This window comes from Cololabis saira, chromosome 12, assembly GCF_033807715.1.
Source record: "Cololabis saira isolate AMF1-May2022 chromosome 12, fColSai1.1, whole genome shotgun sequence".
Classification (NCBI taxonomy): domain Eukaryota; kingdom Metazoa; phylum Chordata; class Actinopteri; order Beloniformes; family Belonidae; genus Cololabis; species Cololabis saira.
The window spans coordinates 21656500-21682812 of NC_084598.1; the positions used below are offsets into that span (position 1 = coordinate 21656500).

Below are 26313 nucleotides of genomic sequence, written 5' to 3' on the forward strand. Positions count from 1 at the left end.
AGTTATGTCTCTGGGATTTGCATTTGTGGTTAGTGATCCGAGTCAAGGTTCATTTGGAAACAGCTGGAGCAACGACCTTTGCCTAAATGCACAACACTTCCGTTTACCTGCACGTTTATTTGCCTTGACTGTTATGCCATGAATATGCTATGAGAGGCATTTTATTGACTCCTTTGCACTGAAGGGGGAAACAGTCACGAGTGCAGACCTGGAGCGGCGCGTTGCACCGGAGAGGCGCACTGACTCTATATGAAAGAGAAGGAATTTCTCTCCCACTTTCCTCCCACCTTCCGTTTTTAGAGAAGTTGGTCAGCTGACTGTCTGTGGCTGTCAAGACTGCGCCCTCCTCTCTTCTGTTCTTCTCCTCCTCCTTCTCTTCCTCTGTTTGAGCGCAGGTCCTGCTCCCATTGGAGCGCTCGCAGCCACGGATCCAGCCTTCCAGCGCGACGTCACAGCGCGCTGTAAGCATAAAGCCGCGGCTGCTCCGAGCGCAGTCTGCTGGATGTCAGAGCGCGGAAACACTGAGAGAGGCGAGCCTTTGAATCTCTGCGGTGCAGAGCTGGAAGAGCTGCTTCTCACAGAAACTCAGACGCCATATGTAACTCTGCTCATTTGATCATTTCATTTTTCCTGGAGAAAAAGGGACTTACCAAACAAGAAAATTGCAACGTGGACTGGTGCCCCGTTTCAGCGAGCAAACGTGGTATTTCTGCTACTTTATTATTTATGTTGATTTTTTTAAAGACACTTCTGCTGAAAAGGACTGAGCTTTTTTTTTTACTTTTGTACTGAAGCGAACTGCTTTCTACCTCTTGCCTGGTCGCTGCCAGATTTCCCAGCAGAAGTAGGCTCTATGACGCAGACCGTGTGCAGAGCTTTATCCTAAAAGTTTTCCTCCGCAACTTTTTTTTTCCCCTTTCTTTTTTTTTCCCCCCTCCACGAAACACACGGCATTACATGCTACAACAAGTCGGCGCAGAGCGCTGGAGGAGTCAAAAGAACTACTGCATGAAACAAGAAAGGAAAGAAGAGACTCTGATAAATAAGTCAGTTTTTGCGTCGCTCGCCAGCACCTTCGCGAGTCTGCAGAAGAGCCGCGCCGGCAGCAGCAGCAGCAGCAGCATGAGCACAGAGCTGAGCATGGGGGGCCCGGAGCTGCCCAGCAGCCCTCTGGCTCTGGAATATGTCAACGATTTCGACCTGATGAAGTTTGACGTGAAGAAGGAAGGCCTGGCGGGGCTGGATCGCAACGGGGTGCGCCAGTGTAACCGTCTGCAGCCTCAGGGCTCCGTGTCCTCCACTCCCATCAGCACGCCCTGCAGCTCGGTGCCCTCCTCGCCCAGCTTCAGCCCCACGGAGCAGAAACACCACCTGGAGGAGCTGTACTGGATGCCCAACAACAGCGGCTACCACCAGCAGCTGGACCCGCAGACGCTCAACCTGACCCCTGAGGACGCGGTGGAGGCCCTGATCGGAGCCACGGCGCACGGACACCCTCCTCCTCCGCACGTCCAGCAGCAGCTGCAGCAGCAGCAGCAGCAGCAGGGGGGGTTCGAGGGCTACAGAGGCCCGCAGCACCACCAGCACCACCAGCAGCACCATCACCCGTACGCAGGGGGCATCCAGCACCACCCCGAGGAGCTGTCCGGTGGAGGACACAACCACCCGCACGGCCAGCACCACCACCACCACAACAACCAGGACCCCGAAAGCCCATCCCCGGTGTCCCCAGAGTCCCATCAGCAGCTGCATCACCACCACCACCGCCACCATCACCATCACCACCCGCACCACCTGAGCCAGACGCACCACCACGGCGGCTCCGGGGGCAACGTGGAGGACCGCTTCTCCGACGACCAGCTGGTGTCCATGTCCGTGCGGGAACTCAACAGACACCTGCGCGGGTTCACCAAGGACGAGGTGATCCGCCTGAAGCAGAAGAGGAGGACCCTGAAGAACCGCGGCTACGCGCAGTCCTGCAGGTTCAAGCGCGTGCAGCAGAAGCACGTGCTGGAGAACGAGAAGACGCAGCTGATGAACCAGGTGGAGCAGCTGAAGGCGGAGATCAGCCGGCTGGCGAGGGAGAGGGACGCCTACAAACTCAAGTGCGAGAAGCTGACGGGCTCGGGGGCCAGCAGCAGCGGCTTCCGCGAGGCCGGCTCCACCAGCGACAGCCCCTCATCTCCAGAGTTTTTCATGTGAGTTGTTGCAGCCTTTTTCTCGTGAACAACAAACTCTATACCCCTTCCACCTTCCCTTTTACACAAGTGACTGAGTTCGCTGATGAACAAAGCGATAATAATCCACAGCTCCCATATGTTTGACTATAACAATAACAATTATATTCATATTAGAAGAATAATCCATCAAATATTATTCTCATATATAATTATCTCCCCCATCCACGTGTCAACTGAGATACAACGAGCAACGTAAGAGTGTCCGAACAGTTGCAGCGTCCTTCTAGATTAGTTGCTTGTAGTGAAGAGACTTTTTTTCTTCTTCTTCTTCAAAGAGGGGGATCGGCTCACGAATCCTGTTCTCCTCTCAGGCTACAGCTTTTTAAATAATCTGTATGTAGTGTGGGATGGTGTTCGGGCAGTTGTTTTATAATTTTGAACTTCAGAATCATGACATTGTTAAGAAACAAGCAGGCCTGGTTTCACAGTCTGCAAATATAAAGACTCACTTTCGACAAGTGGGCCCTGCAGTCTGAGGAAGAATCTACACAAACGGGACCCCACTTTATGCAAATTTACCTTCAGTCTACTAACCCGTCACATGAGGGGAACATTTTATGCAACATCTCATTGATTTATTGCCTGCTTGGTTATATTCGAATATATATTGAGACAAAAAAATCTGCATTAAATATTAATCCTGCATGCTGGACATGTACGGTAATAATTTCTATTTTGTACTTTCATCCTCTCGTGTATATTAAGAGCATGTTGTTGATCTGCGTTTCTCCATAGTTTTTTTGGGGGGGAGGGAGGGTGCGGGGACAGAACAGCAGGACTGCCGGTGCAGTATCATACGATGTGGGTCTCTTTTGGCTTGTAAATATTATGCAACAGCAAAACTGCACAAGATTCAGGAGGCTGGTTTGAACTTCTTTCTTTGTGTCTGTTTTTATTTCAGTTATTGTTTGTAACAATTTTTTTATCATTAGTGAGGAGTCTTGATTGAAAGAAGAGTGCATTTTTTATTATTTTTTTTAAAGTTGCATTTTAATACAACAGACTGCGTGTCAAGTGCACTTTTGGATGATGATTTGAAAGTTTTCATTTTGATTTTTGTGCAAGCCTCCCTCCAGGAAGACATACTATGATATGCATGTGTAAAAATATTCAAAAAAGGCCCGTGCATAAAGTTTAAGGCTGATATTTGGAGGCCGAGAAGATGCAGATGTGGCCACAAGATTACTGGCTCGAGCGCAACAAGACAAAATTACATAAACATACAATGTAATTTAATACTTTTTTCCTCTGTTTTAATTAATTTCAACAACTTCAGAAAAGCATTGGCCGACTTTGTTTTATCAATATTTACACAAACACCACGCATTTGACCTAAATGAAAGCCCTTATCTCTCATTCCGATTGGCACTCGCCTGAAAGCCATTTTCTCTGGGCCTATATGAATCATTTATATTTTGAGAACTCTTAGAAACAGCATCAATCTATTTACCGGAGGTTTTCATGCAGAATCAATATTCAGATATAAGATACGTGTTTTGATAGAAAGTTCAACTAATGCTCTATGTTTTCCTGATTTTTTTTCTGCCGGTCAGTAAAAAAGGGGATTCAGGTTGCGCAAAATTTCAAAATGAAAACCATGTTTATGTTATGTAATACTTTTTTTGTCTGTTTTATTATTATTTGATGATTCTGGTTCTGCTGGCCAGATGCATAATAGTTAAAGTTTTTATTTTTAATGATTTAAATTAAAGTGTCAGATCATATCGATTAAGCATGGTGCTTGCATTGAAACTGTCGTTGAAAAGTCATGCATTTAACAATCGTTCGGTTTGTTGATTCAACTGTGTTGAAATCGAAGTGAAACTGCAGCAGCGGGTTGTTGTTTTGTTTTTCTCAAATTCCATGTAATACTTAACGATGATGGGGATCAATTTTCAATCCTGTTTATATGAATAACACTTAAATTTGAACTGTTCCATTCAGGCTGGTTTCTGTTTTTGTCTTTTTGTTGTTGTTTTTGGAAAAAAATAAAATTGTTTCCTATTTTGCTTATTAAAGTCATTGAAATGGCATAAATGACCCCTCAGACCTTTCATTTTTTTCTGAAAGAAAAGATATGTGATAGGCGACTGAATCACTGATAGGATGTGTGATATTAACAGAAAATGAGCAGTGATTTATTATTGTTACACGTGAGAGTAAACAATGCAAAGAAAAGGCCGTTTTACTGAATCCACAAAACAGAAGGAACTTTTACGAGATCATTTGCGACGACTTGCAAATTGTTTGCGTTTCATTTCTCCTCGGCCTTTTATTTTCAGCGCTAAAAATGTGGGAACTTTGGCTGGCAGCCTGCTGGCCTGCAGTGATTAGATCACCGGGTCTGGCAGGTTATCTGCCGCTGCAGGGAGATTCCTCTCCATGCTGCTCTGCTGCCATGCTGACTTGTGCAGAAACCCCAGCGTCACCGGAGCGCGCGGTAAAAGGAGATCTTTGACCTTGCAACACACCGGAGAAGAGATGAAAACCTCAGATTTACATTAAGTGGTAGAAAAAAGAAGAAAAAAAACATTTTAGATTTTGCTGCGCGTGGCTTTGAATACACTCAGAGGCGAAATCCACCTCTCTGTTACACTTTAGAAAAGAAAAAAAAAACAGTCAGATCCTGTCAATGCGCTGAGCTAGACCTCTGCGCGCTTGCAGGTGCGTGACATGCGTCGCCTTTTCAGGATGAAATCATACCTGCAAAATATAAACGTATTGTTAATTTCCTTGGAACATATATAAATACTTCTGTATGAAAACACATTGGGGATTTCTGACAAATATCAACTCACATCAGTCGTTCATCAAAAATGTCCTGATTGTACAGGAGAAGGGAGAAGCCCAAGTGTTGATCTGGACTTGGTCTAGAGTTTCTGGTGTCAGAACATTATCTGCCCCATGTCTGCACATTCTCAAGGACAAAACCACTAAGCGAAGAGTCAACCAATGAGGCCAAAGCAAGGCGAGTCTAGTTTACATTCTGCCTCCCTCCTCTCTGGACTGCTACTGCAGCCTCAGGGCAGGAGTGCAGCTGGGGTGAAGCAGGAGACAGGGGTCTGGGGCATAGTAGTAACCCAAAATGACAAATTACATGTGTTTTGGGTGATCCTTGTCCCCTTTGTCTTCATATTTTAATGCTGAAGATCCTGCATAGAGCCAGATACACATGCTGCGACGCTGGGGGTTGTCGAATCGTGTATGTGACTCCACAGCTTCACAAACTCAGCTGGATGCGCATTAAAAAAAAATCTCAATAATCTTTTTACAGATGTTAAAATCTTCTCAAAATCTATGAAAAGTGAAAGAATGTTTTAAAAAAGAAGTCAAGGAGGCAAAACCTCATATATTTACCACAAATAAGCAAAGTAGTACACTGTTTTGTTGCATTAGGACAGAATCACCGTGGAGCTGTGAGCTTCATACTCATAAAATTGCATCTGAGAAAGTTATTGTCAGATTCTTTCAGAAACAGATGTTTCAGCATGAAAAGAGTGTTTTTATTCATAAGGCGGCAATGTGCAGCACCTTTGCAAAGGAAAAAGGTTAAAAAGTAGGGACAGAAAAAGGCAGTGTGTGAAAGGATAAGAAAGCATCAGCATCAGCCTCAGCTCAGCGGAAGAGCCAAGGACACAGTGACCAGGCGTACTGTAATGATTTTAGTCTCCAATCACACGTTCACGCCTCCAGCCGAGATCCTATCTGCATTCAGCCTCTTCTGCCAGCCTCCACCTTCTGCTTCTATCAGAGAGCCCGAGGACCGCAGCCTCAAAGCTGGCTTGTTTCTGTTCATCTCATGGACCCCACAACATGTTTAAACCTTTGCTTCAGACCTGCTGCAAGTGTTTTAAGACTTCTCAAGGGCACACACCTCTGCAACCTCTCCACCACCAAATCCCACAAACCACAAACAAATTAGCATTTTGAGTAATTTCAGATAATATGATAGGATCTTTTTTTCCACTAATTTGACCTTATTTTCTCCGTTACTAGAATCCTGTGCTGCTGTTATAGTCACCATAAGCCTGTCTGAGCGCTGCACGCATTACCATGTTGATTTAATTACACTTTAATGAAATTTCATTTAAGATACACTCATACAGACACACCAGAAGTCCATTGTCTTCCAATGAAAGTGATTACTCTAAGTCTACTCTAAATCCAAAATTTCCTGAGGAATTAAAACAGACTATTCTCAAAGGAAACACACACACACACACACACACACACACACACACACACACACACACACACACACACACACACACACACACACACACACGCACACACACGCACACACACACACACACACACACACACACACACGGGCACACACACACACACACACACACACACACCCTTACTGGTGTGTATTGTGAATTAGTTACTATTTATCTATAGACACCTAAACAAAGAGAATAGATGATGAATACATTTTTGTTGTTACAGTCACTCTTTTTCTGCATGATTGTGATTATTGATTATCAAGAAGCAGAGTGAATTCTGTAGTTTTCAATCCACCAGATATGAGTTGATGGCAATCCGTGTTTACGTGTTTTCTCCTCATCCTCTCCTTCTCTCCATCTGCTCATCTTCTCTCCTTCAATCCTTTTCTGATGCTGGCCAAGCCTGGAAAGTTCAGATTGTGACAACATCTGTTATTCATCTTCGGTCTGTTACAACCCACATGCAGAAATCCAAAAACACATTCTTAGATAACAAAAATAATGACATCAGCCCGACAACAAACAACTCCCAAACGTCAGCAGGTACATGTGGATATTTGGGGACTTTTACAAAGCTACGAATATATTTCCCCATGTGACAAGCAGAAAATTGTACACAAATTAACAATGAAATATATTTATAAAAATGTAATGCACTTACTTAAAAAAGAGGGCATATTTCCGAAAGGCTCCACTTCCACCAGGTTGCAGAGGAGGAACAGCTGCTTTTTTCCACTGACCTTATCCACCACAGCCCGTATTTGTGATGAAATTACACCTTCATGGTCACAACCGGTCAGTGGTGTGTATGATGGATGCCTACGACCATGGCCGCAGAGAGTCGATGAAAGTGACCCATGTGTACTTCAATGCTTCCGGGACATGAAACCCAATTCCGGGTCGGATTGATCCATGTCTGGTCACTGTGGGGATAACAGCAGAGGGAGAAGATTAGAGAAGACGCAGCAGCACGGTCGGTGATATGTTTGACATCAACTTCTACTACAAATGGGCCGCTGGAGTCGGTTTTAAAGGTGAACAGACTGTTTTTTTTTTGCAGGTTATGCATGGTTAAGAGGATTCTACTGCATAACAGAGGTAAAGCTTTTAGATCATTTACTTACACAGAATGATTGTGTTTAAAATGTCAGCAATGCAAACATAGTTACAAAATGCGCAAAAAAATAGATAAGCCACCTTTTTGGCGTCAGTTTAAAGACAGGGATTATAACTTTGTTTCCAGCAGAAATCCACTACCTCTGCTGAACACCTTGTGCATGTGTGCTGTATCATTTCCACCTTAGTATTGTGCTCTAGCCTGTTGTTTCTCAAAGATGTGAGGTAAATAATTGAATGAATCCATTAATAAATAAAGTGCAGGGGGGAGAGAGGAAGAAGAGGGAAACAGAGAAGAGATGAGAAAGGCAGGACACTAATTTTGACAATCACTGCTTTGGGAGTGGCACAACTACAAATACACTTCTCTCTTCCTCTCTCTGTGCCTTTTCTCCCTAAGAGGTGTCTGGACATAATAAGCCTCAGCCGAACTGAACTGCGATGCAGAGCTTGGAGCAGGATGTGGCACTTCAACACATTTCCTCTCTGACCCAATGGAACAAGACTTCTTCCTGTAAAACAGGTGGAGAGAGGTAACATGGAACTACTGCCGCACATCAGCTGACTTTCCGTCCAGCAAAACTGTTTTCCAATAGGCACTGATAACTTCCAGCTGCTCCTATATGCTCTTTAATATAAAAAACCTGCCAGGGGAGAGGCAAATATGACGGTGTGGTTTGGGACTGTATAGGGCATTGAGGAGAATCATAATCAGCTTCTCAAAGGCTGCAACAGCAAATTTACAGTGATGTTTCAAAGTGCATGAATTCTTTGGAATTTCCTGTTTTGTTTTTTACAACAAGTTGAGAAATAAAGCAAGATATAATACTTGGTCATTTATTTATTGCAGAAAATGAGTCAAAATTACATCTTCATGTGTGACCATAGTATATGAATCCTCGCCGCCAGTGTAAAACTGTCAACACAGCATGAGATGATGCTTGATGTTAGACGCACATGTGCAACTTAGATCTAACAGTCCCATTTTTAATCAGCTCTGTGCCAAGAATGAACTGCAAAAACTTGAGATGAGAATGATATATTAGAGATAAAAATTAATTCTGACCATGCTTGTGTAATTAAACATCTGTCCAGCAGACTGAAGTAGGCTTATTCTATGTGTTTTTGGCTGTTTTACTCAAACCCAATTAGCCATTTATATCACCATGGGATGGAGAGAGACATATTTGGAGAATATCTCAGAGGGTTCAATAAGTAAAAACATTGTTATCAAAGAAGAACTTGACAAACCCCTTTTGGATTAAACCACTACTTTTCCGAGGAGTGTTTGGGAGCCTCTTTTTTTCTTTTACCTTGTTGTAAATGGGCAGAAGGAGGTCTGGAAGAAAACTAGGACACGCCCACCCGGGTTTGATTGCCACTAGTTAGCTATTGTGGCTTGGCTTGGTGCAAGCTAACCAATGATGCCAACTTACATTGTCTTACATTCATAATGATCAAAACTGTCAGTCAATCTTCATGTTTCCACAGAAACGAACTGTAAAATAAGTAATGTTGGAATTAAAATGAGAAAAAGCAGAAGTCCTATTGAGCAGGACCCTCGACAAGCCGACATTGAAAGACAGCAGCCTTGTAGTGCCCCAGTGCTACGCCATAGCTCGTTACCTATCTGCTACAGCTGAGCTGTGGAGCTTCCAGAAGAAGCTCGCAGCGGGACCTGCTGTTTCAAATGTTGTTTTGGAAGCGACATCAGAAATGACGCAGCCTCGCATCGTCACAGCTGAGTCTCCGCGGATGACCGGGCAAAGTTAATCAAGTTGAAAAGATAGCCTACTTGCATAATTTTACCATACATATTTCATAAACAATTCCTCATATCCCACTGCTCAGGTAGGAGTAGAGGAGAAGACAAGCTAATTCACAGCCAAGATGTCTGAAGAGTATTATTGTGGTCAGGTTATCTCAAAGAGTAAGAAAATAACCATAATGAGCTGCAGATGTTAGCGCACTCTGTCAGCAACATAGACGACGGGCCCAGGTCGCAGTGCATGCCAGATATTGTGCACAGCTTCTGTACACTACTCCTATGGCGCTTTTATACTAGTACCTACTCAGCGCAACTTGACTCGCCACGCCTCGTCTCGCCTCCGTTCCTCTCGCCTCCGCTCGCCTTGTCCCTGTTTGTTTTTAGGCACTCAGATGAGAAGTGGGCGAGTTGGAGGGAAGCTGCTGTGACGAATTTGATTGTGTGATCTAAACGGAGAAGACAACAACACTAAAGATGTAGAACCTGGAGGAGATGATATACGTGCTGCTTGGTCGTTGACTTGTGTTCTATATCAAGTTGAAAATTTGAGAGTGAAAGAAGCTTCAAGCGGCGATGCTTTTTTTTGTTTGTTTGTGTCGGCACTGCTGAAAAGTCAGCTGGGAGCCACGAGCGACTGAGAAGTGACCAAGCGCCTGGTAGATCTGGTCGTTCCTTATCGCCCGTCTAGATCGCTTTTTAATTCTGTCCTCTGCCAACAGGTTTATGAACATCTGCACCTCAGAGTTGGATCACCAAACAGACGTTTGCGCTGCCATTGCCTGTCGGATAAAATGTGGAAGCCGCGAGTCGCTCTTGCCCTGACTCCCGCTTCCTGATTCAAACGTCTGACAGCCCCGCCCCCCTGACCAATCGGTGGCGTGTATTGTGATGATGTCAGATCCAGGGCCGACTCAGCACGCTTAGAACCTCGGCAGAATAGATACAGAAAAAGTATCTACTCGGCACACCTCCACCCGCCTCCACCTGTAGTGGAAAAGCGCAAAGGGGGGGTGGCGAGTAGAGGCGCGCTGAGTAGGTACTAGTGTAAAAGCGCCATTAGTTTACCATTTGGTGAGCTTGAAGACAATCATTAGGTAGATGTAAAGTATGAAGAAGGCATTAAAGCAATGGCTGGCTCCTATAGTGAACAACAAGGTTTACAAGTGGACAACAAGACTACTGCCTGAGTTTGAAACAGTGGAGCCTAAACTAACTATTAAGCATCAAAAATATTTTTTTCTCCTTCATTCATGCCATCATACAGTTTCCATAGCCTTTGATATGTCTCTGATCTTAAAATAAAATATTTCCTATTTGCTGGATCCTTTTCCTCAATAACTACATTACCATGCAGGAGTGTAATTGTACCACATTTGTTTCATTTCTTTACTTTAAACTACTGTTACTGTAGACGGTAAACATATGATGTTATTTCAAGCCCTGTTGATACAAAACGTCTCAAATTCTAGAGGACTAAAAAATTGTTCAGCATCGCTGTAGGTTTTTTTTTGGCTTGTAACAATTTAATTATAATCTCATCTTTGTCCGCAGGAGTATCAGCACAACAAGATGCAGGATCAAACACCTAAACAAGAGTTTGAATCCAGGTTTAAGAATAATAAGAAATATTATTTTTATTCTTATTACTATTATTACAAAGCAACCATTAAATCATATTGCTGTTCTTGGATGACTAGTAATTATTCTTCTGTCTGTGTTTACTGCTTTTATTCTAATGTCAACTAAGTACTTCCTGCTTTTTCGCTCAACCAGTCACATCCCATTCCAAAATATTCCTTCTTTCTTTCCATCCTCTTTTCTCTTAGTCCGAGCTTTCTTTTTTATTTTACAGCCTGATCTCTATTTAGATTTCCTCGTTTGGAGTTGCCACGACGCTCCCTGCTGCCAACATCTGTAAGTGGTTTGCAGGCATAAGACACTATGGAAAAACATCAAGAAATAAAAAAAAGAGCAAAATGGCCCTCTACTATACTGTTTAATAGAAACGGGATCTGCAAAGGTTACAAACTACAGAGGGATCAGAGGCACACGCCGGCGACAGGATGGGTTCTGCCTGAGTGAAGGGAGAGGGAGATAATGAATGCGGAAAGGATGTACAGTCAGATGAATAATAAAACAAACTCTTTTAATTTGGACTTTTTATACATGATAACATTTCAAAATGTCATCTGGTCCCTATTATTTGTTTTTTTTATTACGTCCTGATATTGTAAAACTTTAAAATTAAAATTAAACCCACGTGTGTTTCTTTCAGTTGAACATAATCGCTGTGTGATTTCTACACAATACAAAACAATACACCTGCTCATAGTGAGTTTTTGGGACCCCACAGTTTGGTTTTATTGGGGATTGACCTATATCACGTGTCAGGGTTTTAGGCAGATTGGATTTAAGCTGCACCACTTTTAAAGAGATTATGTTATTGTAAGTGATTAGGAGAAGTAGATACAGTAAAGGGAGCTAATGAGGGGTTTCTCCCCTCCCCAGCTGACAGCCTAATTCAGTGCTCACTGTCCTGTTGATAATACACACTACAATAGTATTACTGTGGCATTAGAGGCTTTACAGTGCTGTGGCACTGAGAGCTATTCTGTTGACAGTGTGGTAAAGGCTCACATGTTTCTCTACTCCACTGACTATACTATTTATATGAGCATTTGGCTGTTATTTATGCACATATGCAAAGGGCAGTGAGGGAGGGCTTGTGTGTACAGTAGTGTCTCATTAGGTAATGAGAATGATTATGCTGTATTAAGTGGGGGAGAGAAGAGTGGCAACAATCACAGGGTGGGAGGGAAGCAGGGAACATGTGTCTATGATTTGCGGTATAAGCACATACCATTTAATTGACACAAGCTATCTCTGTCTCCTGACTGGTGCAGAGCTGTCCTCTGCATGTCTGCCTGGCCCGCTACCCTCCAAGTCAAGGACACAGAGAGACAGATGTGGTGTGAAAGGGCGGAGAAGGGGAATACAGAGAGCATGGAAAGGTACTGGGTTCAACATTGGCTGCGGCTCGAGGTAGAGAGCGAAATATTAGACATGTGTAAAACTGCTTTTAGGTAAGTCTATCGTAGCCTTTCACATGAAGATGGAAATGTTTCTGTCTGGGAGTCCCAGTGAAAAGATTATTGAGTGTTTCTAAATAACTCCTCCAAAAGGAGTTGTGGAAAAACAATCAAAGCATTGTCCCACATAGAGGAGCATTTCATTGAAAGGGTGTAGACAGGTTTCCCTATGCATGGAGTTGCCCTCTCTATTCCCTCTCTATAAGTAGGCAGGTATTTTTTACCCAGGATAAAGTGCTGACCCAGTCTCAGGTAATTACATCCCTGTTGGGCTTTGGCTCAGACATGTCAGGGCGGCACTGAGTGTATCTTACACCCCAGCTGTGGGTAAACCACACTTATCTCACTATTTACAAGCAAGTTTAGAGCCTCACTCCACGCAAGACACAGAGGAGGGCATACCTTGGCAAAGCTGGGAAACCTTTTTCCTGGCAGAGGCCATCTGACATCCCATCCCCCAATTAAACAACACAAAAAAGGACACAAAAGCAATGAAACTGTATCACATTTTAATGCAAAGGGTGTAATCAAAGTAAGGAACAAAGCAACACGAATAGTGCTTAACTGAGGGATTTTGGTAATATCGTGCCTGTGTGTGGTACTTTTCCTGGCATGGATTCAATCCAATAATCTCTAAGAGGGTTAGGCATGTTCTAATCACTTCTAACATAATACTGAATAATCATGAATGATGCATATCTTTCTTGAAAGTAGTTTTTAAAGAAAAACAATGCTTCTACTGACATGTTTTGGTCTATTGATATCTCATAATCATTTGTAGAACATGATAGAGTTTTTTATTTAAACTCGTTAATAACACACATTATGGAGAAATCCAGTTTACAACTTGGCCCAGGGCCAAAATAACCTGAAGATTGAGCCATATTCAGGCTTTAAATTCAAGCTGAAACTTAAAAAGTGCAATAAAATGAAAACTTCTATCTTCTAAACTACAATCTGTATGTCTGCTAGTTTTCATTTCAGCTCTGTGAATTCCTGCAGCCTTGTAAAAGTCCTCACAACTACCTTTTCCAGACTTTTCTCCAGAACTGAATGCAAGAACGCTCAACAGAAAGTTTGTTGGTATAATGACACCGTATACCAATCACTAAATTTGGAACAAGATGGGTCAGTGTTTTGTTCTCAATTTGGCAAAAGCTTCAAGTACAGCTTACTATTTTTAGCGTTTTTTATTTTTGTTTTGCATTTGCTGTTGTGCATAAAATCTTCACAGCTGCCGTAGTTGAAGGCATGTGGTGCTGCAAATTGGCACGGAAACTCCAACAGACCTCTACATTTGAATTTTGGCCTTTCAAAGTCTACAATAATGACAGTATGATTGAAATATGCCACATCCTAATGTGACTCACTGCTTAGTTAGAATACAGGGGGTGTTTACATGCTAGCTTCTTGTTCAGAATATATTGCCTTAATCTTTATTTATATTTGATATCTTGATTAATATCAAATATTGATATCAAAGTATTGTTGTCCATGTAAATGCACTCTCTGCTATCCAGTTACAAGAAGTCTATGCTTTCATTTGACAGTACATGCTGGCACAGTCTTCAAATGTTAGAAAGCAGCAAAACCTTACACATCCCTGAGAATACCATCAGAAAAGTGTCGGGTGGCATCAACCAGCATCATTGCTATAATGCACAAGCTCCAGTTGTATTTAATTCAATTCAATTCAATGTTATATATATAGCATGTATTGCAACACAAGTTGTCTCTTGGCACTTTCCAGAGACCCAGAACACGACCCCCAGCAATTATTACATTAACAATGACAGGTAAAAATTATCCTAGTGGGAGAAAAACCTTAAGCCAAACAGTAGCAAGGGAAAATTCCCCTTTAAGAGGGAAGAAACCTTGAGCAGGACCAGGCTCATAAGGGAGGACCTTCCTGCCTAAGGCCAGCCAGGTAGAGCAGTAAAAGGGAGATGGGAAAGAAAGGATGAACAGAGAGAGGACAGACACAGATATATTGTCAAAGGTACAAAAGACAATATATATTGATATTAACTATCCGTCAGCTGGAGAACAAAGAGTTCTATGTACATATGACTGATATATTTCTAGCTGGTGTTCTACAGAGACGACTATGTAGAGAGCAGTGTAGAGAGCAGACACTGAGGTGGTCAGAGGATGGAACTGCAGGTCAGGATGTCAGTAGTTATCCAACTGTATTTGATACCTTGAACAAAGTGTGCCTTATCAAGGTGCAACAATAAAAAAGCGCCAGAAGCAGTAATGAGCAGGACTGTTATTATTTCAGTTGGATGACTTGGACAGTTGTTTTTCTCTCAATGCTTGATAAGCCCTAACTGCAAAAATGTTTTAATTCAGGAACAGAACTAGTTAGTTAGGATCCGGAAAGCTTAACAATTTGGCTTATAATAAACCATTTCACAATATTATCCTCAAATATTGACTTACAACAACAAATGGTACGTTATGCCTTTAACTGTGATGAATACTGGTGAAGTCCATGACATGTTTGGATGTGGACCAACATTCTTTTCTCAAACTGACATGTGCTCATTTTTACATGGATTTCAGTATAAAGAGGATTAGCTTTATCTACCTTTATCTACTTAAAGCCAAATGGTTTAAATAATTAAAACTGTTTTTTACTTGCTCCATAAGAGTGGCTGTATTCAAAATATAATCACTATGAGTCATTTACCAGTTGTATTGATTGCACACATGCCAAACCAAGACATGACAGAAAATCAAGTCAGTTTTTTTCCAAAAAAGATTGTGTTGGTGTCTAATTAATGGCGTCAAGCCATAGTTGTCGTTTCTGTAATTTACTAATATGTTTACAGGCCTTTTAAAGAAAGTTAGCATTAAAGCCTTTCCGAACATGTCTTTTTCAGTTGAATGTGTGAGCAGAGAAGAAACAAGAAATCTTCCGACTCAGTTGTCTTAACACCAGACTTTTTCCAGTATCTATATATCTTCTCCCCCTTTAAATGCATGTTTTATGGAAACTGTGTGCTGTGTGTTGCTAGGCAAAGCACAGGCAAAGGGAAATGGCTGTGGTCAGACCATAGTCCTTGAAAAAGGAGGGAAGAGCCAAGCATGGAGTGGAAGACAGAGAAGGGGATAAAAGAAAGAATGGAAACATGAGGAACTTTATGATTTTTAATGGCTTACCTAAGAACACATACTGTATGTGCACCCGATGACATAAATATGCAAATGCAAACACTCCCTAGCACTGTTCCAGCTGATGTGCTGTGTGTAATAATGTGCTGATGGGAATGTGCCACTGCACGTTAATTCTCTCTTCACGCTTGCGTTGAGGAACACAGAGCCTCTAATTGATGCTAAACAAACTGGTGACCCACACTCAGGATGAAGGTCTGTCACTGCGCACACAGAAACACGCACTCCAACAGAAGCTCAAAAAGTGTGCTATCTGTCCTAAACTTCTCAAAGATTAAACATGCACAAATCTAGCCGAAGAAATTTGAGGTTTCCTAACTTGTCATTTAAATTTGTAAAGGTTCACAGTATGAAAATAATCATGAAGAAGAATGAGATGCCTAGGTGGTAAACTGCAGTGTCCTTGGATCCTGGATCAAAAATCTTGTATCAGGAGTATGATTTAAGGGATGGGGGAGCCCTTGAAGGTAAACTTGTGCTGATCGGTGTGGCTCACAAATACAGGCATACATACAAACATGATGGCCCCTAAATGAAGCTCCAAGGAAGCACAACGATGCCTTTGTGTGGACCAGATTTACCATGTCTCCTTGCTCCAGCACACAGATAGATCATCTGAGAACAGCCCTCTGTATGAAGGGCAAGTGCATGCATGCCGCAGAGGGAAAGAGGAAGGCAGGAAGACAGTGAAAGAGTCAGAAAGAAGTTACACCCCAATCCTCTCTCTTTTCACACTTTCCTCTTGTCTCCCATGTCTTTGCCTCTTTCTCTCACTCTGCACCCTCCCCCTTTTCTCTCCCTCTCTCCGCAGAGGAATCCAGTCTCTCCACTGGGATCGGAGCTCTTTGAAGGTGATCCAGAACTGTACTGCTTGCTGCTCTCCTCCCTCACTGCCCTACCCCTCCCTCCCTCCCTCTAAACCCCCCGACTTCCACCCTCCACTCCTACCCCTCAGCCCTCAGGGGGCCTGGATCCCGCTCAACTGAGAGCAGCTATACTCCAAATCCAGGCCCGTGCTTAGCACTTCTGCCGCAGGCCTTGCTGGCTGTCCCACTGCACTGCAGTGAGACGATGGGAGGGAAAGACAGTGGACTGGGACAGAGGTGTTGGGGCATAGGGAGATGTGTTTGCTCTGTTTTCATTTTAGAAAAAAGTTAAGTAGTAAATGCTGCAGAGAGCGTTCCTAAGAACAACTCTCCTCCCTCCTCAAATAACACTTTTTACTTTTTTCCTTCACACAGCTGTTTATTTTCCTTTTTTTTCATCCTTACGCTCCCTCCCTTTTTCCATTTCACTTCCCCTCTCTTCCCTTCCCTTCTCTTCCCACCATCCCCGAGGGCAAGCTCTCCACAGACCCGTCAGACTGGTTTCTTTGGCAGCCCACACACACACTCACACACACACAAACTGGGATGCCAACGTAAAGTCAGACACACAGCTCTTCACTTTAACAGAGGGTCCTTCACTCAATGCCTCATAGTCGAGCAGGAAAAGAGAGACTGGCAAACAGACAGAGGAAGAAGAAAAAAGAGGCAGAGAAAGAGCGGGGGTGAGATGGAGTGATGTGCATTCCTTTGGCTTGCCTGGCTCTGGAGTGCAAAAGACATGTTGCTGGCTGTTTGGTTTATTATCCCCAAGCCATATGGGGTTGGCAAGCTTTTGGGGTGTGGTGGGATTCATATGTGTGTGCGCATTTGTGCGCATTTGTGTGGCTGAGCGTGGTAAGTCAGACTGATTACACAGACTGATTACACGATTATTACCTACAGTATGAGTCCGTGTATTCAAGGCCACACCAACCTGAGGAGCCACACTTCCAGATTATTGCTTTTAATAAAACATAAAGAGCTTCCAGTTCAAGTGAGCCAACATAGCAATACATACCAAACATTCATACACATTCACACCCGAGAGCATTTGCACAAGTATTTCAGTTATTTGAGTGCAAATAGTCTAAGTGCAACCTAATCACAATCACATGAGGTTACACGACATGCAGTGTGGCCTGATACCAGTCCATTTTAGAATAAATAATAATTCAGGTTTTATCAAAACAGGGATCTTATTTTTGCTGCCACGATAAACACTTTTTCAAAACTGTACTCAGAACAGTCATCGCTGACCTTTTTTTTGTTTGTTTTTTGTTTTGTTTGGGGAGAGGGGGCAAAAAAAACTGGCAAACAAGCAAACAACAACAAAACACACATATGGCTTTATAGTAGCTTCAATTCAATATATTTTATTTACGTAGCACCAGTTGACAACTGGTCATCTCGGGGGACTTAAAGAAAATGAACAAGTTCAATACAAGTCCAATTAAATCCTATTCGATTCAATTATTATCCAGTTACAGTAAGTAAGATACAGGCACCAGTATAATCCAATTCACTATCTAATTCAGTCCGATTTGCTATAATTCAATAATAATCACATTTGTTTCAATGCAATCCAGTTCAGACCAATGCAGTCCAATTCAGAGTAATATTACTGTATGTATTTAATACATTTTCAAAAAAAAGGGAGCTCAGCAAAGAAAAGAAGCAGATTGTGAATTCAATGTAATTTTGAGTCAATGCTCCATCCAGAGGATGCACGAGGAGGCAGAGGACAGTTGAGACGAACCAAACTAAAGGAAAGCAGCCATCTGCCTCCACCGAGCAGGGGTAAGAGGATAGGACACATACACCAAGAAACACTAAAACACTGTCAGGGATTCCTGCTATGAGAAAGAAACACCAAGTCACTGGCAGCAAAAATAACATATACATTCATGTAGAATTAAAAGAGCAAAATGGATAAAGGATCCCTGTGCATCATGGGAGGTCTCATCGTTCAAGGCTTCAAGCAACGTAACTAAAGGGATGAGTCAAGGCAGCCTGAGCCAGCCCCATCTATAAACTTGATCAAAAAGAGAGTTTTACATATAATCTTAAAGGCAAAGAAGATGGCCGAGGGGCGTTTTCCACAAGACCAACGCCTGATAACTGAAGTATCTGCTGTCATTGTACTTTTAGAAACCTGCAAGTGAACCTGCAGGCTTAGAGTGAAGTGTCTGTTGGGACAATATGGAACTACGAGATCTTTAATATAGCATGGAGCTAGGCCCATAGGGATTTTACATGTAAGGCAGAGACTTTTCAATGTTTTTCTCTAAAAATGAAATATTTTAGAAATTGGATCTATCTTGCTAATTCTCATCAGAAGTTTCTGCAGAATTTTGGATCAGGTGGAGGCTGACATTAGTGTGAATTGTTACTAATTACTAATTGCACTGAATTTTAGGTATCCATGTAGTTCAGTAGTGCTGGTCAAAGACAGCTAAGATGTATTAGAGTAGTACAAGATCCCAAATAAATGAGAAGTTATCCCCGGATAAGTAAAGCTGAGTGTCATCTGCATAATAACAGACACCAGTTCTCCAGCATTCTTGAAATCTGCTTTAAAGAACACAGCTGTGGTGCAAACATGATCCTCTTTGGCTGATTACCTTTTTCAGGGGCTGTTTTGTAATGAAATGTCACACTGAGGTCGTAACATTGTCAAGAATAAAATCAACGTGTATAAATAAAGTCCAAGTAGCTGAGTAGGTTGAAAATGTTGCTGAGTACATTTTGACAAAATCCCTTTTCGTCTAACATAGAACTAAAAGCAATGTTTAGGCCAAATTTTTGAACAATATACAGGAATGTTAAATTTATCTGTAGTCTATATTAAGTGAGATTTAGAGAATGATATGATAATTCTGGCGAATGATACTAAATGTTTCTTATGATTTAAGCTTTGGGTGAGAAAAATTGCCAGTCAAAGGGGCTATAATTTGTGCTGGGTCTTTAATCCTGAAGACGACAGGAGAGGGACAAAAAAGTTGGTGCTCATATTTGTGTCGCTATAAGTTTGTGTCTACATTACTGTTTTGATTAGTAAGGGGATGGAGCCTGAACCTCTGAGGTTGCCTTACAACATTGTGGTAGAGGGTCCCATGATCCCATGGATTGTTTGTCTGGTCCTCATGGATCTAATCATCCCTTGGCTTCTCAATCAGATTTGGATCTGGGGAGTTAAGAAGTGAGGTAAACTCTCTGGGCTTATTTCTGTGTTCCTTGTTCGTTATTAGGTTCTTTTTTAAATCATCCAAAAAGGTTAGTAGATGATCTGATTAAAAAAATGAAGAAAAATAAATTATATCTGGCCACCCAAGCTTGTCACAATGGAGCTTCTTTTTGCTCTACACTGGCTGTAAGTGCATTTCCACATCTGACATTGAACACTGCAGCATCTCTTATATTTTTTAAAGATTCCTAATGGGGTTCAGTTTATTATTGCAATGTTGAATCCATAATGCAAACACTTCTGCGCTAAGAAAACAAGATAAAAAACATAATGAAACAATAGCAGGTTGTAAATACATTAGAAGGTTACTGTAATTAAATAACAATACTAACCAAAATAGCATTCCTTTTCTTAACGAGTCAAAAAAGGAATGTTGTACAAAGTAATGAAGTCAACATTCAAGTGTTTATAAACTAGTCTTTTAAAACAATCAGCAGCTGTACAAGCACTTTAACTAGTTTCTGAATTTCTTACTTAATTCTTCTCTCTTCTAAAATTCATTTGACTCTCTTACTTTCATCTTCATCACCCTGTACTCTCCTCACTCTGCCCCTCCAACGTCACACGAGTCAGGAGCAGCGTGTACAGTGTGTGTCCCTGGTTCTAACTGCTGCTAAAGTTGTGCGTCTTTCACACGTGTGTGTGTGTGTAAGGAAGGCACAAGCTATCTATAGCCTGTGTATCCCGGGGGATTTGAGTCTTAAACTCCATATTCATGACACATCACTGTGGGGATTAGAAGGGCATCATCAGATAGAGGGGCTTACGTCAGCGGACACACACAAACATACACACATGCTCCCACAGAGACATTAGTGGACAGACACACTCTCTGCTGTCTCCACTGTCTAGGAAGTTCTTCCCCTATTTCTAGAGGAAGCACCTTTTTTCTGCACATGGGCATTAATGAACCACTGAGAGGATACGATTAATCTGTATCACTAACTCAAACAGATCAGTGTTCATTTGAGCAGGGATTATTTACCTATTGGATACTAACAGCCTTGTGTCGGTCCAGAAGTGCCAATGCAAACACCTTGAGTTGGACCAGAGAGTGCAAATAACTGTTGAGATGAGAACCCACCAGAATGTGTGAGATGGAGGTGGAAGTGAGGGTTATACGGGGAGTTGATTAAGGCCAAACCACATGGGAGATGATCTGCAGGGGAGGGGGTGTCAGTGCAGGCACATGGATCTGTGTTGTGATTATTTGTTCATGGCTGGGTGTGCATCCATGTGTGTGTGTGTGTGTGTGTGCGTGCGTGCGTGAGTGCATGCATGTGTTCTTATCTCCCCTGGTCCACAGCGACAGGAGCATCAGAGGAAGTGTGGCCTTTCCTTCCTGTGCCTTTCACACTGTCACAACACACACAAGCTGTAAAACTTTGTGGCTCTGTCCAATGTTTAGACACAAAAAGTCCACAAGTTATAAGGGCTAGAGCGAGAGCAAAATGTGTGCATGTGATCTGTTGCATATAGGACATACGGTTTAAATGACACAGATGTTTTTTCGTGTTTGGTGCAGGGCTGTTTTTTCAACTGGGACAGAAACAGGGAGCGATTGAGGGCATTATTCTAGAAACAGCGCGGTTGAACTGGGCAGAAAAGTGGCGTCGCTGCAATGGAGGGTATCAGGATAGTGGATATTCACAGTGGGCTGGTTCCATCCGTCAGGGGAGCTGAGGAAGGACACCTTTATACCTTATATTCTGCACCTGGTACTCTGTCCTGGCAAGCAGCCATCCACCTGTTTTCCCATTTAATCCTTTGCTGATGTCCATCCACTCTTCAGCAGGACCTCAGTAACCTCTTTTCTTTTTAACTCACTGTCTGGAGCGCACAGTCAAATTTAGGAATTTCATTTAAAATTACTAATTACCATATTTGCTTGTGCAAATATTATTTTATGGTAATCACCCTTAAAATTACACTGTTATGCAATGTTTATCTTTGCTTAAACAACACATTAGCATTAAGACAATTTCAATGACTTTTCAGTAACTGGAAGATTTAGTCATGTGACTCACATAGAAAGCTTTTACAAATGTATTTGGGCCTCTTTGACCTGCTGACAACGTTTTTCAAAAATGATTCCAAAGATTTTCAGGGCTTGCCACACCATGGAGCTACCGCACATTTTTAAACACCTTGTCAAAGATTTTTAAAGTGTGAGGAAATGTACTTGTAGAATATTTTTAGAAAATACAATACCAATTCAAAATCTTTCTGAGAACTATGCCCAGAGTCAATCAGTAGCTGCCCCATGATTATGAGGCAAAATGAATGGCCTAGGGCATTATGGATAATAGACAGTTGGAGTAATTACGAATCACAGTAAGTCTTCTTATACCTACTTATTACCTGGCTAGACATCTGAAAAACTCCCACGAAAAAAATGGACATTTTTACACTTGCCAAAACAGAATCAAAGATGAAAGAACAAATAACCCCTTTATAACAGGAAGGTTATATTGTTGCTATTAAACATGTTCTATAAATTGCCATCTTTGGGTCTGGAAAATTTGTTGGAAAAGAAATATACAGTAGGACTCTATATTTCCAATTAATTTGCTTTAACTGGGAATGGTCATTACTGATGCTTGACTTTATTTATTTGTTTAACATCTGATCTATATTGTGGTAAAGTGTCTATGTGAATTTGCAAAACATAAAGATGGTTGGTATTTTTCTTGTACGTAGCCAAATAAGAAGAATTACAACATACTCTTAGTAAATAAGTCTCAATAACAGTCCATGGGGGGAAAACTGAAAAATTATTATTTTAAAAGAGGGGTGAGGTTTTAAAAGAAATGTGCATCGTCTATGGTTTTGCACCACAAAGCCCCCAGAATGCTTACCTGCATTATTATTTTAAAATATAAACCATCAAGTTCCATGAAAATGACAAAGACTTTTTTATTCTTTCTAGATACAGTGGGGCAAAAAAGTATTTAGTCAGACACCAGTCGTGCAAGTTCTCCCACTTAAAAAGGCCTGCAATTTTCATCATAGGTACACTTCAACTATGAGAGACAGAATGGGGGGAAAGAATCCAGGAAATCACATTGTAGGATTTTCACTGAATTAAGTGGTAAATTCCTCGGTAAAATAAGTATTTGGTCACCTACAAACAAGCAAGATTTCTGGCTTTCACAGACCTGTAACTTCTTCTTTAAGAGGCTCCTCTGTCCTCCACTTGTTACCTGTATTAATGGCACCTGTTTTAACTGGTTATCAGTATAAAAGACACCTGTCCACAACCTCAAACAGTCACACTCCAAACTCCACTATGGCCAAGACCAAAGAGCTGTCAAAAGACATGAGAAACAAAATTGTAGACCTGCACCAGACTGGGAAGACTGAATCTGCAACAGGTAAGCAGCTTGGTGTGAAGAAATCAACTGTGGGAGCAATTATTAGAAAATGGAAGACATACAAGAAGACCATGATCATCTTCCTCGATCTGGGGCTCCACGCAAGATCTCACCCCGTGGGGTAGAAATGATCACAAGAACGGTGAGTAAAAATCCCAGAACCACACGGGGGGACCTAGTGAATGACATAGAGAGCTGGGACCAAAGTAAGAAAGGTTCCATCAGTAACACACTACGCCACCAGGGACTCAGATCCTGCAGTGCCAGACGTTCCCCCTGCTTAAGCCAGTACATGTCCAGGCCCGTCTGAAGTTTGCTAGAGAGCATTTGGATGATGCAGAAGAGGTTTGGGAGAATGTTATATGGTCAGATCAAACCAAAATAGAACTTTTTGGTAGAAACACAACTTGTCGTGTTTGGAGGAGAAAGAAAGCTGAGTTGCATCCAAAGAACACCACACATACTGTGAAGCATGGGGGTGGAAACATCATGCTTTGGGGATGTTTTGCTGCAAAGGGACCAGGACGACTGATCTGTGTAAGGGAAAGAATGAATGGGGTCATGTCGTGAGATTTTGAGTGAAAACCTCCTTAAACATGGCTGGGTCTTTCCAAACACACCGCCCTGGCAATAAAGGAGTGGCTTCGTAAGAAAGTAAGATCTTCGTAAGTGGCTTTCGAGGGAGTTGAAAGTACGTGTTGCCCAGCGGCAGCCCCAAAACATCACTATAGAAGATCTGCACGGAGGAACGGGCCAAAATACCAGAAACTGTGTGAAAACCTTGTGAAGACTTACAGAAAACGTTTGACCTCTGTCATTGCCAACAAAGGGTATATAACAAAGTATTGAGATGAACTTTTGTTATTGACCAAATAATTATTTTCCACTATAATTTACAAATAAATTCTTTAAAAATCAGACAATGTGATTTTCTTGATTTTTTTTATTTTATTTTGTCTCTCATAGTTGCAAAATTCCAGTGATGAAAATTACAGGCCTCTCTTATCTTTTTAAGTGGGAGAACTTGCACAACTGGTGTCTGACTAAATACTTTTTTTGCCCCACTCTATATTTCCCGTTTTCACTTTATCATCTGATGACTTACTTTTCCTCCTAATGACTAACCGTAAAGGGTCTCATATAGCTCATCCTTCTTTGCTTCCTGTTTGTTGTGGCCTGTGCACAGAACCTCCTGCGTCTCGGTTGCGACTTCTGTGGAATACCATCTTTCATCATTGAGCATTTGGCAACTCTGTCACCGAAAAATGTTAGAGGACTTCTCTTTGCTGTTAAACTGTCAACAATGCTGATAGTGTGAGAAAGAGGAAGAACAGAAGGAGGAGGGAAAGCGAAAGAAGTGAGAAAGAAGATAGAGGATGAGGAAGGAGTGAGCTTTACATGGAAAGCTCTGTTGGGAAAATCATAAATGAAAATTCTTTTCAACATTTTTGGCCCAACTAATGTTTTAGTTTAGTTTTGTGCTTTAAAGGGATAAAAGGAAAAAAATATATAAAGGCTTTGGGATTGCAGACAACTTTAACAAGGTCTTAGACCTTAACCTGATCGCTGATCTCCTGGTCCATTATGAAGATCGCCAGGCTCACACCTACTTTCTGTGCCTCTTCTTCTTTTCGAATCCTTTGCAATCTCAGATGTCGTTTGCGTGAGTTCCGCCAGGTCCTGGGGGCGGCACGGGGGGGCATCGCAACAGTCCAGTAGGTGGGACATTGTCTGTACTGCTCCACTTAACTCTGTACCCAGAGTTAGAATCAAACAGAGTGAAGCAGCGTTCACCTGTGGAACAAACCCCCACAATGCATCAGGGCTGCTGAAACCCTCATTTGCTTTAAGTCAAGGTTGAAGATGTATTTATTTACTGTTGCATTTCAGTAAACTACCATAATGCACTGCAACCTTTATTTCTTGCATCTCAATAGTTTCATTCTATTTAACTTATATCTGTCTGTCTTTAATTCCTCCTTTTATTTTTTAAATGTGTTTTATTTATGTAAAGCACTTTGATTTGTGTTGTTAATGAAAAGTGCTACACTAATAAACTTTCCTTGCCTTAACCTTCACCGGCTATCAAGGGAATACATCAAGTGATGCAAATTTCAAAGATTCTAGTAAAGGAGGAGACGGCGTAAAATATCGCAAAGTGATTTCAGGTAGCAGTTATGTCATATGGAACGACTGTTGATTGAGGTGAGTTGATATTTGGAGGACTAGGAGCCCTTTTCAGAAGCTGTTTTCACACATGCACTTCCATTTGGAAACGTTGTACATAGAGTATATTCCAGTTTACACGGCGAGCTCGATAGTCATAACATGGTTTGGCAAACTTGCTGATGAGACAATGTGCGACTACAGGACACAATTATGGCATAACATTTGTCTCAAATGTCATACAATAAAACATGGTCACAAGAGAGTCCTTTTATTCCCATGGACAAATGTATCACTTGTGGTAACAGAATTAACCAGCCTGTGAGCAAGAAAGTGCAACATGCACAAAAGTTCTCATGGTTTTGCGTACCCAGAAGTCCTTCCAAGTGTGCAGTCGGTTCTTCATTGCCACCCCTGTAAGGGCATTTGGACCTTCTCAGGTACCTGTAGTCTTGATGTTCTATTTGGCCTAAATCAAGATGAGTCTAGTTGCGGGTTGAAACCAACAACTAGCTTTTTAAGCTCATGACTGGTGATTGTTTGTGTGATAAAACCCACTAGCAAATCGTGAGACAGCAAAATACAGCAAAATGGTGTTCCGGTAAATGCACCCTTTAGTCCCCAAACTGTCAAAAGTCAGATTGGTTCAAAACTATTCTGTGGTTTTCATGCACAAAAGTGGATTGAGAGAAAAGTGTGGGAAATGACATATCAAATCAGACCCCTAAAACTAAATCTTCAGCAGGATTTGGCAGCTTTTAGGGTGATCGTTCACTGTTCTACTGCATTTCCAAACTTAAACATGCTGGTAACTGGTCCAGAACACTTGACAAGAGTATTCTGCACAGAGGCCCATCTTACATGGCACTAGTGTGTTTAAGTTATTCTTCTGCAACAGTAACTGATCCATTGTTTGCACCAGTGGTTCAGACAGGACAATTTCATTCAGTAGTGCTCGCATATCAACAAAAAAAAAAAAAAATAGACCACATCATCAACATGCTCAACCCTGCAGGTCCAAAAGTGACGATTTGATGAGTTGAG

The 26313-nt window shown here is 41.9% G+C and overlaps 1 protein-coding gene across 1 annotated transcript; it reads left to right on the forward strand.

The window, feature by feature from the left end:
- Positions 1-502: 502 nt before the first annotated feature.
- On the forward strand, positions 503-4285 carry mafba (MAF bZIP transcription factor Ba). Its single transcript, XM_061735981.1, has one exon. It carries the CDS (start codon positions 958-960, stop codon positions 2200-2202), a length of 1245 nt encoding a protein of 414 aa, XP_061591965.1. The 5' UTR covers positions 503-957; the 3' UTR covers positions 2203-4285.
- The last annotated feature ends 22028 nt before the right edge of the window (positions 4286-26313 follow it).